Source organism: Aythya ferina, assembly GCF_964211825.1.
Source record: "Aythya ferina genome assembly, chromosome: 1".
In the NCBI taxonomy this organism is placed as follows: domain Eukaryota; kingdom Metazoa; phylum Chordata; class Aves; order Anseriformes; family Anatidae; genus Aythya; species Aythya ferina.
The window spans coordinates 192,241,098-192,258,051 of NC_140296.1; the positions used below are offsets into that span (position 1 = coordinate 192,241,098).

Below are 16,954 nucleotides of genomic sequence, written 5' to 3' on the forward strand. Positions count from 1 at the left end.
TCCAGCAATAAGTAAGGAGGATGTTAGACAAATGTACTAATTTCCTGGAGCCATTTGTTTATAACTTCTTATTGAATGGGGAAGGGCAAAGTCCAGCATTCAGAAAGGGAAATGGGGATTTCTGTTAAAATCAGTCAGTTAGACACATAGCTGTTACAAAAAAATAGTAGAGGAGTTGAATTCATTTTAAAGGAGATTTCAAGGGTATGAAGTTGAATGAATGATAGTCAAATATTTTTTTAATGGAAAATATGTATGCTCAGACAAATTTGTAGTATTTGATTGCTTAGTTGATTAAAGAAATTCTGTAGGCACATTATATATTCATTTCATGTGTAATATCTGTAATTTAGATGATTTAAATCACTTAAGGTATTGTTCCCCTAAGTATTTAAATAAGCCAACTTTTCCTCACTTCACGGTTGCTTTACATTCTTGGCAGATAAATTTGTTATTAGGAGATCTGGAAAAGAGGAGCAGAGGTAAGGTAGTGATAGTGTGCACTGGGTATGAACCTCAGATTATGGCAGATTACTGGAGGAAAAGCAGATGTGGATGGACAGGACATTTTATATATTCAACTCATATACACACGTCTATTAAAACCAAACCAAACCCAACCCTTATGATCTGTTTTTAAAAATATGGAAATACTCTACTAAAATTAGGTAAAACGCTGAGGTTGCTTTTCTAATGTTGTTTCTGTCCTAGCATTCATGCAGCTGTAGCAGGCAAATCTGTACTTCAGCAACTGGTATGGGGAACTGTGCTATGCAGAAAAAAAAACACATAGTTTTGTGGAGACCTGTGAATAAATGCAATTATACATGTCACGGTAGGAGATTAAATGGCCTCTTTTTCTTGAAGATTAAGACTGTAAAGGTGCATTCATGGGGAGAAAATAAAGGGTCACAGAAGGGCTTGTTGATTAGCAGAGAAAGAAATGACAAGAGCTAAGGACTGGAAAATGAGGCCTGGCAAATTCAGAAGTATGTAATAATTGAAAAATGGGAATGTGTACACAGGTTTGTTGTAACTCCTCAAGTAAAAGCAAATACTGGTTATTCAAATCCTAAACACAGTAACCAATGTTGATATATAGCTGTTGATATGTAATGTGTGAGCAAGTTCAGGTTAAAAAAAAAACAACACCCAAAACAAACAAACAAAAACCTAACAAACCAACTAACCAAATAGCTATGAAAGAGGACTGAAGTCTGATCTGTGTTCAGGTGCTGGATGGGAGCCATTATTCTTCTAAGTGTCATTCCTGCCTTGCCTTAAGGATCAGTGAAGGTGTTGCTATATGTAATAGAAGGTAATGAGTGGAGCAAGATTTAATCCTTAAACATAGGAAGCAGCTTTGAAAACAGCTTCGTCATGTTTCCACATGAGTAGTTTTACCTTGTTTCCTGCCTCATGCTTGTAATCTTAAAATAGTTTCATCAGATATTTAATGGACTCTGTTATGGTTCGAAAAGTAAATTAGTATGGTCTTTTTATTTGTTCACCATTCAGGGCCAACCTTCATTGCCCAGGGGCACCAAATTTGGTTACCTGTAGTGTTACCTTCAACGTGGCCCCTCTGCAGCTGAGGAACAGCATGGTCTTCATGTCACTTCAGGGAAAGATGTGAAGACCTAACCTCATTAAAAGAAGGAACATCCTATTATTGTTGGAACTCACTGTTTCTGTGGCAGATTGTAAATAATTCAAAAAATTTCCCCCAATTTTTAGCTGACCTATCTTGCAAACTAAAGATAGATGTAGTAGAAACTTGAGATTTTTAAATGAAACACAGCTGTGGCATAGCAAAGTCTCAGTGACTGAATCAAGTTTCCCATTTCCAATGCACTTGATTTAAACCATTTCTGGATTTCTGCATTGTAGGCTGTGCAACCGAGGCAGGATTTGTCAGAAACCTCTGAATGCATTTATCTTTTTGAAGACTCCTTTAACTTGTCATCATGTGTGTGTTTTATTTTATTTTTTTTTATAGCTCAATTTGATATTTATGGGCATAAAAACTCATGTGGTCAAAATTATTAAGCCTAATCATTTGTTGCAGCTTCAATATAGGAAATGAAGTGATTCACTCTGTTTGGAAATTTCTTACCATTTGACATTTGCTTGGTAACTGTTCAGAAAATGAATTTATAATTCAAATAACACTCTTGTTTTTGTTACATGCAAATACACTCTAGAAAAGTCAGTTGTATCTGACAAGAAGTCTTTCATGGAATACTTTACTTACCAATCACAGTAGCAACAAGTACATACAATAAATCTTCTTAATTTAGCTGTAGTGCATTACATATATGTGTGGGTGTGCGATATTTTGACAAAACACAAAAATTAGTTTTCCGTGAGTGTTTTTTTTTGTGTTAGGTATTTAGTGCATGGAAGCTGCTGCTGCACTTACTGAACCACTTACCTTTTGTTAAGACCTCTTTGTCCACAAATCCTTTTCACTTGTTTTGTTTTGTTAGTTCTCATACAAGGGTAGGTTTCACTTACTAGCTGCTAGAGCAAGAATAATACATCTTTCTCCTTACTGTTAAGGAGTTTCCAGCAGCACTGCTCACATTCTCCTCTTCTTTTATGATGATACACTTCAAATAATGTTTCTTTCCCCTTTCTTATGCCTGCAGTCAGCAGCCTGTTAAATGCATCTCCATGCACAAAGTTGCACTGATACTTGAAATAATTTCCTGATGTGGGAAGCTGTCTTTTTTTTTTTTTTCTACTTCCCTTCTGCTCGCTTCTGTGGTTATTTGTGACAGGGATTTATGAAAAATATCTTGAAATAGGATTTGGAAGAAAACCACGATACAAAAAAGCAGTAGGTTGTCATCAGTTATTGTGCTTTTTCCCCGTTACTAATTGAGTTTAACATGAAGTAAAATCTCACAACAGATTGTGAGGGATCCCAGTATAGTTGTAAGAAAAGCTGCACTAATATTGCTCTGCTAATAACAGTCTGACATAGCCAGAGTGACAGATTTTCCAGCAGTAATGTTGTTTCAGCAGTGACACTGATTTGTTTATCAGATGCAGCAGCAAGTTAAACTGTTGCAAGATAGGGTAGGAAGTTAGAGATCATAGCAAAATAACAGAAACCAAATGTATATTTCCAAAACCCAGCTTGAGAAGGAAACAAGGGCGTGCTGTTTGCCAACAGCATTGTGCCGTCAGCTTGCCCGCCTGCCTGCCGAGTGTCAGCAGTCAGAATGAGGACATAATAACGCATATATTCAAAGGATCTGGTTAGTTCAAACTATAAAAATAAAATATGTTTTAATAATTTTAGGTTGAATACCTTCCACAGATATTTTACTGTAAATCTTTTTTTTTTTCAAGTGAATTTCTTTCTACTGTGTGAGAATTTCTTTATAACATAGGAAATGATGATACCAAGTGCATAAAATAAATACATGAGAAAATATTTCTTCCACCCTGACTCTATTTATAATAATCACTGAAGTTGCATTTTTTTTCAAATAACATAAAAATGTCTAATGACATGCCTCCTTCAATTTAATACTCTACAAAAGTAAATTAAGATAAAGAAGCAGTAATTGAAAACACACCGTGGTTATGAAACACTTCTGAAGCATTGAGACAAACTAAAGTTATCCAACCAAATACCAATTTGAGATAAAATTCAAGCATTTTTTTATTTAAGATCTATCACTGGGAACAGACATCTAACATTTTCCTTTCAGGTCTGTTCTTGGAATGCCCGTACTCTTTATGCACTCTGCGCTCAGTAAAACATAAACTAGATCTCTGGTAAAAGAGGCAGTAGAATAATGCACACTCTCAGTTTACCTGTTACTCCACGTGTAATACATTAAATCAAAAACTTTGTCTAGAGTTGCTATTCATGTGGTTCTCTTCCCTGCTCCTAGCAATTTTTGTCAGGACCACTTACCACACTCGATGACTCAAAGATTGGTTGTTCTGGCTTTCTCTTATCATGGAGGAGCTTGGGCTGGAACCCAACCTTAAAGCCCACCCAGTCCCACCCCCCTGCCAAGGGCAGGGACACCTCCCACCAGCCCAGGTTGCCCAAACCCCATCCAGCCTGGCCTTGGGCACCTCCAGGGATGGGGCAGCCACAGCTTCTCTACTTCACATCCTTCTTCTTTAACAGTCCTTGGGTACAGGGTATGAGTCAATTCTAATTTTCCTATTAGTCAGTTATTACGTATCTCTCTCTCTTTTTTTTTTTTTTTTTTTCCTCCAGATAAGTGCCCAGCAAAACAAAACCCAACCCCCAAGTTTAATTTTGCGTTTTGAATTGCAGGATTGTTCTCTCTGAATTAGGAAAAGGAGAAGGTAATTACGGAGTCAGATTCTTCTCTCCTTTGGGTGTAAGACGAATGAATTCAGTGATATCACAGCAGTATGTGTGAAGTGGGAGTGGGATTTGGCTGTCGTAAAGCTGGAAGGTTTTAAGACTGAAGCTGATTGTCCTTAGCTGTATGGTTGAGGTGTTTTGTTTGAACAGTGGGGAAGGGAATGGTAAGTTAGTGCATTCTGTACCTTTTAATACTACAGTGAAACTTTGCTAAAAAAATGCTGCATTCTTTTCTTTTAAAAGACTTTAATGGCAGTTGGTAACTAAAACACTTTTCTGCAGAGGAAACAAACGTGTCTAAAATATTCAGCTATCAAAGAGTCCTGATGCCTAGCACATACATTGATGTTCAGAAGGAACTATTGTGTGTTTTGCAGTGTGATGTACATAATGGTTAATGGAGCAGAAAAATGCTTTCTAATGCCCAGGTAAATTATGTATCGTATTGAGTATAGTATTTCTTTTAAATTTAAAAAAAAAAAAGAGAAGAGAGGAGATGTTGAAGCATGTGCACGGTGGGACATAGTGTCTGCATAGTGTCTGTCTGTTCGGTTCAAAAATACACTTAGAAAAATCCCTCCCTGTCATACTGAATTCTACTTTCACAATGCGTACTGATGTGAAATAATTATGTATAATGTGCATGCGTGTATTTATGTAACGACGGAGGAAGAGTTCTACTGATCTGATATGTATCTGGATGTATACATTTTTAATCTAATATGCTTATAAATCGTTGTAGTGATTCTTATTCCCCTGGGACTAATGAAGCAAACAGAACTTGTGACCAAGTAGCAGCGTCTTGTAACCCATAAAAATTGTTGCCATCCATCTTGAAACTAGGTATTTGTGATCTACTTACCTTTCTATTTCCCTAGTGTGTGATTCACTAGTTTGTTAAGGTGTGGCTCTTGAATATTGCAATAGGTGCTGGCACGTTCCTCCTCTTTTTGTATTTTTAGCATGGGCTAACCTCATTTTACAGTGTGAAATCGGATGGGACTGCGTTTGAAGCTAGAAGAACACAGCTATCAGCCAATGCTTTAGGGATAGAAGCTATGTGGAAACTGGTGGATGTTGCTTGAGCTTCCACGATGTATTTGCTGGAATTAGCATTTTTAGAGTCCTGTACAATTGTGCTTGCCTTAGGCTGAGTGGTGTGAAGTGTAATTGAACTAATGACTCACTCTGATGAGATCACTTTTAAGCATGTAGTGGGCTTCTTATTGTACAATACTATGGCATGTATTTGCCCTTTTTCCTCCAGTGTTGCTGACTATTTTTTGCATTCTGTTTTAGTCTTTTGTCTGTCAAGCACCCACGGCACACCTTCATATCCCTCCTAAAATCCTCTCCTGTATCTGTAGGACATACAGTGTTCCTCCACCAGTTAATCTTTATTTCGTCTTGTTTGTGTTAAATCTATCGTCTTTGTGGCACAGATCATGTATGCTTCTGTTTTCTAATGAATCCTGCACGCATGTAGTATTGCACATATTCTTACTCCCTGCTTCATGCAGAATTTTCCTCTGCAGACCTCAGAGTGCACTCTAACACTGTATGAGTCCTTTTTCTTTTCCTTATTTAATGCAAGATGAAGAACAGTAAATGTACAAATGAACTGGCTTTCGTTCCTACGGCCAATCATTGGCTGATCGACATAACCTTTAAAACCTGACTTAATCTCTTGCCCTAATTCCTAGGCTGTATTTTCTCTTTGTTATGAAGTACTGCTTCATTGAATCTGTATTTCTAGTGGATGAGCTTTTAACACTAAGTATGTAGTACTTGAGGTTTTATTTAGTTTTTAAAAGTAAAGCCATATAGTCGAGAAACCTTTCAAGGCTGCAAGCTTTTCTTAAACGATTATTTCAGATAAGGACGTGAGTAACGACAAGCATATTCATGTGCAGTGGTCATTATATCTTTTTTCTTCTTTTTAAATAAATGAATAGTATTTTAAATTCATTTAAGAATGTTTTATTGGAAGGTAAGTCATCAGTTAAATCATATTATGCCATTAATCTTAGAGATCCCACTTTCTCCTCCTTCTAATGCTCAGAATACTGAACACAGTTACTCAGAGAAAGGAAGGATTGGTACAAAAGAGGGGAAAAAAAAGTTCCTTCTCAGGTTTTTTGGGTTTACTTCTTTTCAGAAAAGCTTATTCCTTCAAGAATATTTTTAAAATGGTAAATTTGGGACATAAAGGATTTAAAAACCAAAACCTTCATGTACATAACTGTTAAGTTTATGTCTGAATAAGATGAAGGATTTCTGTTCTTGAAGGAAACAAGGGGTAGCTTGCATGAAATTCACACTAATTCATACTGTTTGTAAGTGGGTACAGCTGAATGCAGGTATAGTTGGGTTAGTTTTTAGAACAAAGCCAATGAAGTTATGGCTGAATGAATATTGCACAATAATTGTAGGTAATGAATTATTATCAGAAAATAAAACTTACAGTCAGAACTGGGCTAATTTAAAGAGGCTTCTGTTCTGGCAAACTAAGCCATGAAGCTTAAGTAAACTAAGGTACATTAAAATTATTATTTTTTTTAACCCATAAACCAGTGTTGGCAATACAGATATGATTTAAAAATGTGATGGAAAATAACTTTTTGCTCCCTTAACACCACACTTTTTTTTTTTTTTCCCTAGGCAACTTTAGAAAAATGCTTTGGAAATACTCACTTTTTATCTAATATTTTAGTCAAACTAACTCTCATATTCAAGGATGTGTTCTGTGTTTGTTTGTTTGTTTGTTTCTGTTTTTAATAGAAACCAATACTTATTGAGAATTAGCCTTTTAATTATAGCAGTAGCTAGTGACACACTGAGCAGTTTATATAACCAGACAAGTGAAATCATTCTAATTGATTTTGTAGCTTTGTGGGTCCTCTTCCCCACCCCCCTGCCCTGTTCTCCCTGCAACTGCTACCCAAGTCAATGAATGCAGCCACTGTTCTTTGAAATAATTAATTTTTATGCATGGGATAGTGCAAAAGGCTCACCAAAAAATTAGGGGGAGATGAGTATCTCAATTCTTGCTTGCAGTGCTGTGGATGATAATGACTTCTGAAGGCTTCCTGATTCTTCACCAAAAGTGTAAGATGAAATGGAAAAAGAAGGGATGGAGTGATGGTGTATCAGAACTGTCCAGAAAATAGAGAAAGAGGGTAGCTAGCAGTCATGATGGTTGGCTTGTGACAAAGCAGTTGCATAATCAGAACTGATCATCACTGGAGGAAAGGTGAATTCTAAATAATACAAAGGTTAACGAGGACAAGAAAATCATCTACGTTAGCTGTGGCACTTGACAGCTGTATCTGTCTATGCAGATAGATGCTAAGAGTGAAAAATCTCTTTCCGGAAGATTCTCCAGCCTCCCTGTGGCTGGAGGTCCAGTCCCAGAGCAGTGTGAAAATCTGGTTTGTTGGTTGGTTGCCTTTTAACGTCAGGCCCAAGGACTTTTACATCTGTGTTTTTGCCTTTCTGTAATGTGGCTTTACCTCTAGCCCCCTCCATCCCTCCTGTATAATTACTCAATATCGTGTGCTTTCCATATAGAAACTGCAGATCTGAGGCTGTGATCAACTCTTTCAGCACTCAAGACTTTCCCTTTTTTTTTGTGGAAGTATTCTCAGTTTTTGAACCAACCTGAGTATTTTTTCCCTTAAAAATGAACCAGTTCTGAACCATTAATTGAAGAGCATAGCATAAATGGCTCTTTTTTTTTTTTTTTTTCCTTTTTTTTAACATGTGCATGGTAATTGCTTGCTGGAGAAATTTGAAATAATTACCTATCTGAATACAAGATTAAAACACGTCCAAGTTGTAGCTGTGCAGCAATCAGAATATTTCTGGGCAATGCTGTTTATGAATTCTCAATTTAAAAACCCTATGTCATGCAAAATGTTGAATTTGTGCCTTAGAATATGAAGCATTCCCGAGTGGAATTCTTGTTTAAAAATTATTTTATATTTACAGAGAAACTCAGCCATACAAATGTGTTTAAAAGTTTGCACTTCATTAAGGCTATTTATTTTCTAAAAAAGAGGACTTGAATATTTTGGACAAATATACACGTGGTGTTACGCTAACAAACGGCCATGCAACAGATATCTTACATAGTGAAGAAATCGAATATACAAGACCTACTCTATTTAACATAGATATTGGAAAATGTACAGTCTAGCCAATAGTTTAAAAAAAAAAAAAAAAGTTTTTTTTTCTTATTTGGCAGTATTTTTCTACAATTTGTTCAAATATTCCTCCCGATGTGTTTTGGTGAGTACTGAAGTCTAGTCAGTGACAACCTGAGGTACTAAACATTTCTGCCTTACTTCGTTGTCTTCAAAGGTAATCTTTTTGTTCCTTTTAGGCTCTATCCATGAGTTGTGTATTACCGCGTTATTTGGCATGGGGTCTGCTTCCACTATTGAAACAACTCGTTTTTTCATCTTACTTTTCAGAACTTTCTGAAACTTTTGCCTGGTGAATGCATAAAGGAGAGGGTGAAATATAGTCGTCCCGTACGCCATCACTAGGAAACACAACCGCAACTTAACCAAAAGGTCACTTGGGCCCAAACACAAGATTGTGGTGTTTAAAACAGAGATGGGTGTCCAGCAGAGCAGGAAGGTTGAAATAATCAAGAGGGACATCCTGAAGACTCTCTTTTGCCGCTCTCGTCGCTCCCGGTGCCGTTTCACGGCTCGGCGCAGGGCGATGATGACCGACACAGAAGTCCTTACACCAAAGACCACATTTCTCCCCGCGCTGCTCTGTGAGACGTCAGTCGTCTCGTGTTGAGTGGTCAAAGAGATAGTTTTTTTCTTCCGAGCTTTCTTCTTTTGTCCTGTGGTAAATCTCGTGCCAATTCGGATATTCAGAGCCTGGAGTATTTTGGTGTAGGTGATGAGCATTACTATAACGGTGAAGAAGAAGATTGGGATCTGCACGAGGAGGTGGTAGTACATCCCCAGCTCCGTGTGGTATTCGTTCGCACTGACGCACAAAAGCGTCTTGTTTTCCCAAGTGCTCACGCTTTGGAGGCTGAAAAAATTGACCTCAATGAAAGGAATCAGGAAGGAGAAGAGTGAGATGATCCAGATTGATGTCATTAATATCACAGCCCTTCCCATGGTCAGAATTCGATTGGCAGGCTTGACAGAGATATCGTATCGGTCCAGAGTGATAGCAAAGACATTGATTGCAGTTGAAACGCTTGCAAAAGAGACACAAGCCTCATGGAAGCAGCAGATTAGAGCAGTGTTACTCTCCAGTGAAAGCAGAAGGATAACTATAGTTAGAGGAATACATCCCACACAAATTATTACATCAAGTACATGAAGGTTCATTGTAATTATGTTACTGACAGAATTGATTAAGTTGGATTTCATACAGTAAAGTACCAGCACGGTGAGGTTGCTGCCAAGTCCCAAAACAATTTCTAACATCAAAAATCCAGTGAGAGAAACTTGAAAGCTTAATGCATATGACAGTGGTCGGTACATGTTGGTGTCGATGTCATCAATGGCATCTCGAACTGTAATGTTAGATTCAGACTGCATGTTGACCTCCAGAATGGGGGAGAAACACATTCTTTTGTTGCAGTTGTTTTTTTCTCCTGAAAGGTGAAATAAATATGGAACTGTTTGATTTCTTTCTTTTTTAACATTTTTTTTTTGTTGTTGTTATTGTGGAAAAATGCTGGGAAAGGAGGAGGGAGGAAAAGCATCTACTCTTACCAAACTCTTAATTATTTACTGTATGTTTAGAGATGTGCTTGGCATGGGCTCAAAAGCCAGGGAGTCTACGATAAGGTTTTTCCTTTTAAAAGGAAAGCAGGACATTTTTTTTTTTCATTAAAAAAAAAAAGAGGAAAAAAAAGTGAAAAGCTTCCACTTAGGGGAGACAAGGCTTTATTTATAGTGATGTGGCTTTTACAAAGGGCCTGCTTGTTGAATAAACTATACTCGTGCATTGCCTTTGTATTGTGTTGAGGGCTATTTCAGAAGAATGCTGTTGAGTATTAACAAATTAGTACTCGAGATCAATTTAAAAAGGCTCTTGTGGAAACAGAAAGTGATAGGAGCATGGAACGCTTGCTTATGTGTTATAAAAAGAACACTTACATTATTTTATGGCATTTTAGCGGCCTCTTTCTTACGAAGTCTTCGTAAGAGTGTTGTGGGCTGAGATACGAAGTTCTGCAATTAAGCAGATTTTTTATAGAGCTTGGAAACTTCTGCTCACTTTTATCTTGTGTGCATCTACCTGTATGAAACTTATCACTGTAAGGAGTTTATGTAACTGTGTGGAATTTCAAATGCAAATCTGACATAGATTTGGGGTAATGGAATTTATTATAAAAATGGTACGTTTCCTTTTTCTGCTATGAATATTCAGTTTCTGCAAGAAATCAGTGCCTAGACGGAAAAGAAGTGTATTTAATTTTATTCCAGAATAGATTTAAAGGAATAGTTTTATAAAATAACATTAAATATTAAATTGTCTCTTTCATTTTTTTTTTACATACTGAAATTAAATCCAGCAGATTTGTATACACAGTGTGTTTATCCTAAGAGAAAGCAAGGTTCAAAAAAAGTAGCATTTAATGAATCTAGGAGATGCAGAGATATCTAAAAATCCAGGAATTTTTTATTTTGTGGCTGCATCTGCTTTGTTTTACACATGCTGATGGTTTGTAAACATAGCATCTGCATCTAATACCTGACATGTCCATTATTTATAGTGTCAGCCAGCTCTGGAGGTTGTAATGAGATGAATAAACAAAAGAGAGGTCATTCAATTTCTTGTTGTGATGCTTGAGGATTTTATAAGTAGCTTTAAATTTAAGAGGGGAAGTACTTGGCATGAAACTAAATTTAAACGTAGACCTTTGTTCCACTCTGAATACATTAAAAATGGATAGCACTAAGGTGAACAAAAATGAGCTGTTTTTAAATGAAAGTACGAATTAAGCACACTTGGGATACAATATGCAAATGCATTTTATCTGCAGTTCTGAAAAGCCTCAATTGCACAATACTATTAATTGCAAATTGTATGATGAAAATTCTTGCTATGCTTCAGCAGTTACTTCACATTTGCCTCTTAAATACAAAAGATATAAATTAGAACGTATTAGTTTCAGGCGTGAAATACATTTCAAAAGCTTTGTTTAATTTCTAATTTAGGCAACCTCTAATAGGTTTATATTAAACCTTAGGAATATGATTTCCTCTGTGTATGTGGTCCTGGCTGTGACTGTATTTCAAGGACCATTCTGAATACTTGAGCTTGATAAATGGAGTTCTCGTGTATTAGGAAGAGCCAGGAGGAAATCCAAAGCAGATCTCACTCAAAGCAAACAAACAAAAAAGATCTTAACTGTAGCATTATGCCACCTGAAATCTTGTGACAACAGAAAGCTTCCGATGTGCTATATCGGAGAGTTCAATCTAAATGCCCAGATTACGATCACCTCCTTGTTGCAGGGATCAGTTTCAGTTAAACACAAGTCCAGGTGTCAAGGCAGAGGGGTAATTTACCCAACACGTTGCCTTTCTGAACCCTGCCTGTTCCCTTGTAAATGCAGAACAGAGCCTGGGCGCATGCAACTTCTGACCTACCTGTTTTCTGTGCCTCAGGGGTCTTTCAGATCATTGTAGCAGCTTGTCATAAATTGGTGCATGGTGTCACTGCCAGGTATTTGACATGCACTGTCACCTCGGAACCGAGTGGTAGCTGGGCTCTTACTTCATTCCTTGCAGATTTTTTTTTCCTTTTTTTGTTCCAGCAATTCAGCAGCAGCAAATTTTGATTACACATGGGGACTCCTCAGTTGCCTGAGATGCTTGTACAGACCAGCGCGTGTTCTGGGTGTCTGTTCTGAGTTTCAGGCCAGCAATAACAAACCTTCGTTTACGTGATGTTAATTTCTTTCCCCTGTTGCATTTTGTAGCAGCCTCTTTTTATTTTCCAGGTTTAAAAACCAAAAAATATCTGACTTCTGTGTTCAGAATGTACGTAGGCATCCTTTAGTTAGAGTTGCATGTTTCTTTCTGTAATATTCCTGCTCATTACTTTTGAGTGATGGCTTAGTTAAAGAAGTTGCTGTACATCATAAAATCCAGTTCATGTGCTTTGCGAGTAACCATGAGTTACCTAATTTGGTTTATTTTCATTTAAGGAGAATACATAGCAGATCATAAAACTGAGAGAAAAATATCCATTAGTCATTATGACAAATAAGATATTTAATGAGCGGTTTAGAAAAAGCCTGGTTAAACCCTTGTGCAGCTTGCTGGTGAAGTATGCATATTCTCCTTGTGGGAATTCATGTTTCATTGTTTCTTCATGCATCGGTAGTTTCCACAATTCTGGTTTTAAATTATAAATCCCTCTTTAAGAGATGCTCACCATTTTAGGACTCAATCATTGCATCCTTCTTGCAAGGAAATGTGAGCAGATGTGTTAGTCTTCCACATATGCAGTTGAAGTGTCGTGCACGTAAATGGTAATACAAGCGTGTTCCATTTTTTTGTTTGTTTCTAATTCCTTTATGTTTTAAGAATACAGTTTAGTGATGCATCCTGCTGCTCGGAGGTCACACAGCTGGAAAGGTACCCGGTCAACTGCATTCTTCGTATTGTCAGTTGGGAAACTGAATTAGTTGCTGCATGCCCTTGTGAAGGGAAGGAAAAAAAAAAGGTTAAAAGTAGGGCTTATCATTTCGAAATCAAGTAATGCAACGATATCTTTTGTAGTATCACTTATATCATGAATAAAAGATATCTAAAATTGGATCTTACACATTCCATCAAAAATCAGTTAGTGTGTTCACTATTTTCTAGTAAAATCATGGCATTATTCTGTTAACTTACATGAATTCAGTTTTTTGGACAAGTCTCCTATTCTCCAAATAGTGCAGGCTACAGGAAACCCCGACTAGGAGCAGTAACTGTTGGATGTAGGGTGCCTGTGACTACAGCTAGAAAATGTAGTTTCATAGTGCTTGTGAGCAGCTAGTTGAGACAGACAACTCTCTTCTTCTAACAAGAAATTGAGCAGCCAACGAGCTTTTATAGGAATTAGGTTTTTGTTTGATTTGCACACTGGTCAAATTTTCTCTCTTGCTATAAATGGGTTGCAAATCCACATTTGTAATACATGGCTCAACGTGGGGGGTAATGGAAAAAATAAGTGTTTTTTTGTTTGTTTGTTTGTTTTTTTTTAAATAAAAAAGCAACAGGAAAAAAAAGGGGGCTTTTCACGAGCAAGTCAGAGATTAGTCATATTACTCGACCTTCAGAAAGCAAGAAGTATACACCAATTAACAGCCCGGCTGATTCTTCACGGAATAACTGCACAAAGCTGTAACCTATTTAACTGCCAATATTTGGAAATACTGCTGAGAGAGGAAAAAATATTCCTGCTTGCAGTTCGTGTCGTTCGTCTCCCCCCTCCCAGTACTGTAGTAACCCAAACTGTACTGTCTTCATGGTGTACGAGCAAAACAGGCTCTTAATATTCTGTAAGACTTTCATGCAAAATTGCATTTTTCTACCACTGTGTTTTTAATGGGTAGGGGGAAATAGCATTCAAATATTTCCTGGACTCGAATACAGCAAGATAACTAGCATTTAATCTAAGTCCAATCTGATGCTTCCTCTTTTTTTTTTTTTTTTTTCTTCTCCCTTTTTTTATTAAATGTTGCTTATTCTGCATACCACAATAAGGAACAGAGCTTACCTCCACTAAAGGTTCGATAAATTCTCGATGCAGGTGAAGCAGTTCCAGCTTGGAGGGATTCATTTTGCTCACTTGTTAGCAGAGTAGAAGGGAAAGAGGGTAATGAGCATATCTTCGAAAAATGCCCTTAATGAAAATTTGTGCCTGTACTGTGCCATTGTCTCAGCATACTGCTAATGTACACAACTGGTTGAGTTCTGCTTTAGAGGCTGCTGCAGTCTCCCACTCTTCCCACTGTGGAATCAATAAGCAGCTGAAAATACATAATGAAAGTCATTTAACATACTGAAGGCTTCTCGTCTCCAGAGACACCGCCGGGATTCAGGCTTTCTAAAAAAGCAGAGCAGCGCTTCGGAGAGGAGAGGAGAGCTCGCGATGGGCAGCTTTTGCAGAATGACAGCCTACCTTGTCGCTTGCCTTCACTGCAGAGAGATGCAGTGCATTCACTAATTGTGATTGGTCAGCGATGTGGGGCTTCATATATGGGATTGAGCCCCCCCTCGCCCCCCCCACCCCGATTTATATAAGGATTCTTTTCTAAAAGGACTAAATTTACAAATGATTTATGAATTCTGGAATACATTAAGGCTATGCCAGTTTTATTTTTACCTTTTTCACTCTTTTACTTTGTGTACACTGGGAGCCACATGACGCTGTAAAAAAAAATCTGATTAAACGTTATTACTTACAAAGCTTGCAATGATCTATATTTGAATTTGCCTACTTTCCATTTGTGATTTTTTTTTTCTTTTGTCCTGGGAACATCTCAGAAATAAAACTGTCTTGTCTTTTCTGCAAGGCATGCTGAATTTTACCCAGTGTGTTTATATTCCTGCCAGTGTTTAGGTCTCGTCTTGAATAAATGGTACTCAGGACAAGTCGACACCCCCGTGAATATTAGGAAAATTTCCATCAGGATTCACAGAGATTATTCAGACCCTTAAAATGGGTTAATAATTCAGCTCATGAATCAGAAAAGAATAATTTTTATGAGCCACCACCACGGACAATGTATCTATACTAGTGTAGATTGTAAATTTTGATGAAATGTGAACTTTAAACAGATATTATATGTTCCACATGAATTTTGCTAGGGACTTCACAGGTTTTTGTAAGGTTGTGTCTTGCATTATGTTCTTGACCTTTGTGGGGGCTGGGGAGGGTCCTCACTTTCACTTTTTTGTTTTGTAACTTATTTCTGAATCTGTTTTATCAGTGTAAACAGTGCTCACAGCCACATCATGAGCAGTGAGGAAAGTCTAGTACAGTATCAGTTTTGATTATTACTAATGCAAAAATAATCCTTAGAAATACATTTACTATGCAAATGAAAATAATTTTAAAAATCAGTTTGTTGAAGCAAGTAATATAAGGATATCTCAGAATAAAATGTTCTACTGGCAGGAGAACATTAGTAAAATTAACAAATTAACAAAGAAGTGGTGAGGGTTTGAGTGTTTTCTGATTTCTCTTGATTTTAAAGATGTACTTTTTAAAGTTTGATAAAGTAGTAAATGTTAAAGCTTGGTTTAACATGGCAGTTTTGGTCAACTTTTGGTTGTGTCCTATGTTACTAAGTTGCTATTGCAATTACACAGTGAAGTTGTGTAACTCAAATGCCCGCATTTCGTTTTTATTTATTTTAACTTCTTAAACAGCCATCCAATGTGCTATTTATATTTAGGTAACATCATACATATTTCTAAATGGCTGCATATTTATTTAGCTTGCTTCCTATTCCACTTTTACCTTCAGTAAAATGGAGTAAAAAGAAAAAGAAAAAAAAAAAAGGGAAAGATTACAGGAACTTTGAACAAAGATCCCGGACTCGGAAGGTGCCAGCTGGCTACACTGAGCAGCAGCTGATCAAACTCTTTGAGCTGTCTCTGTTTCTTTTGCCTCCCAAGAGCTTGAAACCAATGAACACCAAGTGCAGCTCCAAAGGATGACGTGATAAAGAGGATTCCTGAAATGAAAGCGTATCTACTAATATTATTAAAGAGATTTGCCTGCTTCACTTTCAGTATGACTTAGGATAAGTAGGGAAGCCTGTCTAAATTTAAACAGATGAGTCTCCATCTCCCTGCCTAATTCTTCAGTGTGTGCCTGAGCAAAGATGGAGATACTGGCTGGGCTGTAGTGTAAGAAAGAAAAAGATGGAGGAAGATGACAACAGGATTTTGGGGTATGTACTTTGGGTATATAGTTCAAGTGCAAGCAAAGGAGTCAAAAATTACTTATATTACAGGAGGCAGTAATGGAATAATGGCAAAAATTGTATCTGCAGAAAGCGAGAAGAATGATAAGGAGTTGAGTTAAGAGCACATCACGCTCAAGTTTTCTGGAGAGAGAAGCAGGAGAAGCAGCAGCACCATATGGAGGCAACGAGGAGTAGGTGGATGGATAGACACGCTTAGCAGGCATCGCTCTGCAGCTGCTGGCGGAGATGGTGCGAACAGATGACATCATCCCAGAGGGTAGGGAGGGAAGAGTGGGCACGAAGAAAGAGCCCTGTGCAGACACCCAGCCGAGACAGGGGAATGTGCCGCTCTTGTACCTGTTTCCATATCAGCACATTCGGCGTGATGCCGGGAAAGAATAGATGCAGAGAGGCAGGAGGAGAAGCAGAAGAGAGCAGAGGTGTGTGCGTATAAACAGGTGCTGGGGCCACAGGGGTCAAGGGATCTGCACCTGCCATAGCATCCACCCCTATATAGTGCTTCTCAATTGAATTCATCATCTTCTACCAGAGTATGGTTTTCTGCTTTGATGAGAGTTGTAAGCCCCAAAATTTGAAAGCTGTAGCGTATTTCTTGGTTCTCTTCATCT

At 37.6% G+C, this 16,954-nt stretch overlaps 2 protein-coding genes across 2 annotated transcripts in view; one reads left to right on the forward strand and one right to left on the reverse strand.

Annotated features, from left to right (window-relative positions):
• The window catches only part of COG5 (component of oligomeric golgi complex 5), a 183,057-nt gene that overhangs the window by 23,263 nt on the left and 142,840 nt on the right, over positions 1 to 16,954 (forward strand). The gene's annotated exons all lie outside the window — the stretch shown is intronic.
• On the reverse strand, positions 8,377 to 14,576 carry GPR22 (G protein-coupled receptor 22). The gene is made up of 3 exons (XM_084510016.1): positions 14,126 to 14,576; positions 12,000 to 13,058; positions 8,377 to 9,992 (listed from the first exon to the last, which is right to left on the reverse strand). The coding sequence occupies exon 3, from the start codon at positions 9,967 to 9,969 to the stop codon at positions 8,668 to 8,670; it is 1,302 nt and encodes a 433-aa protein (XP_084366142.1). The 5' UTR covers positions 9,970 to 9,992; positions 12,000 to 13,058; positions 14,126 to 14,576; the 3' UTR covers positions 8,377 to 8,667.

Bases quoted from the DNA above. Each gene is read 5' to 3' on its own strand.
- GPR22 (XM_084510016.1), bottom strand. From the start codon at position 9,969: ATGTGTTTCTCCCCCATTCTGGAGGTCAACATGCAGTCTGAATCTAAC.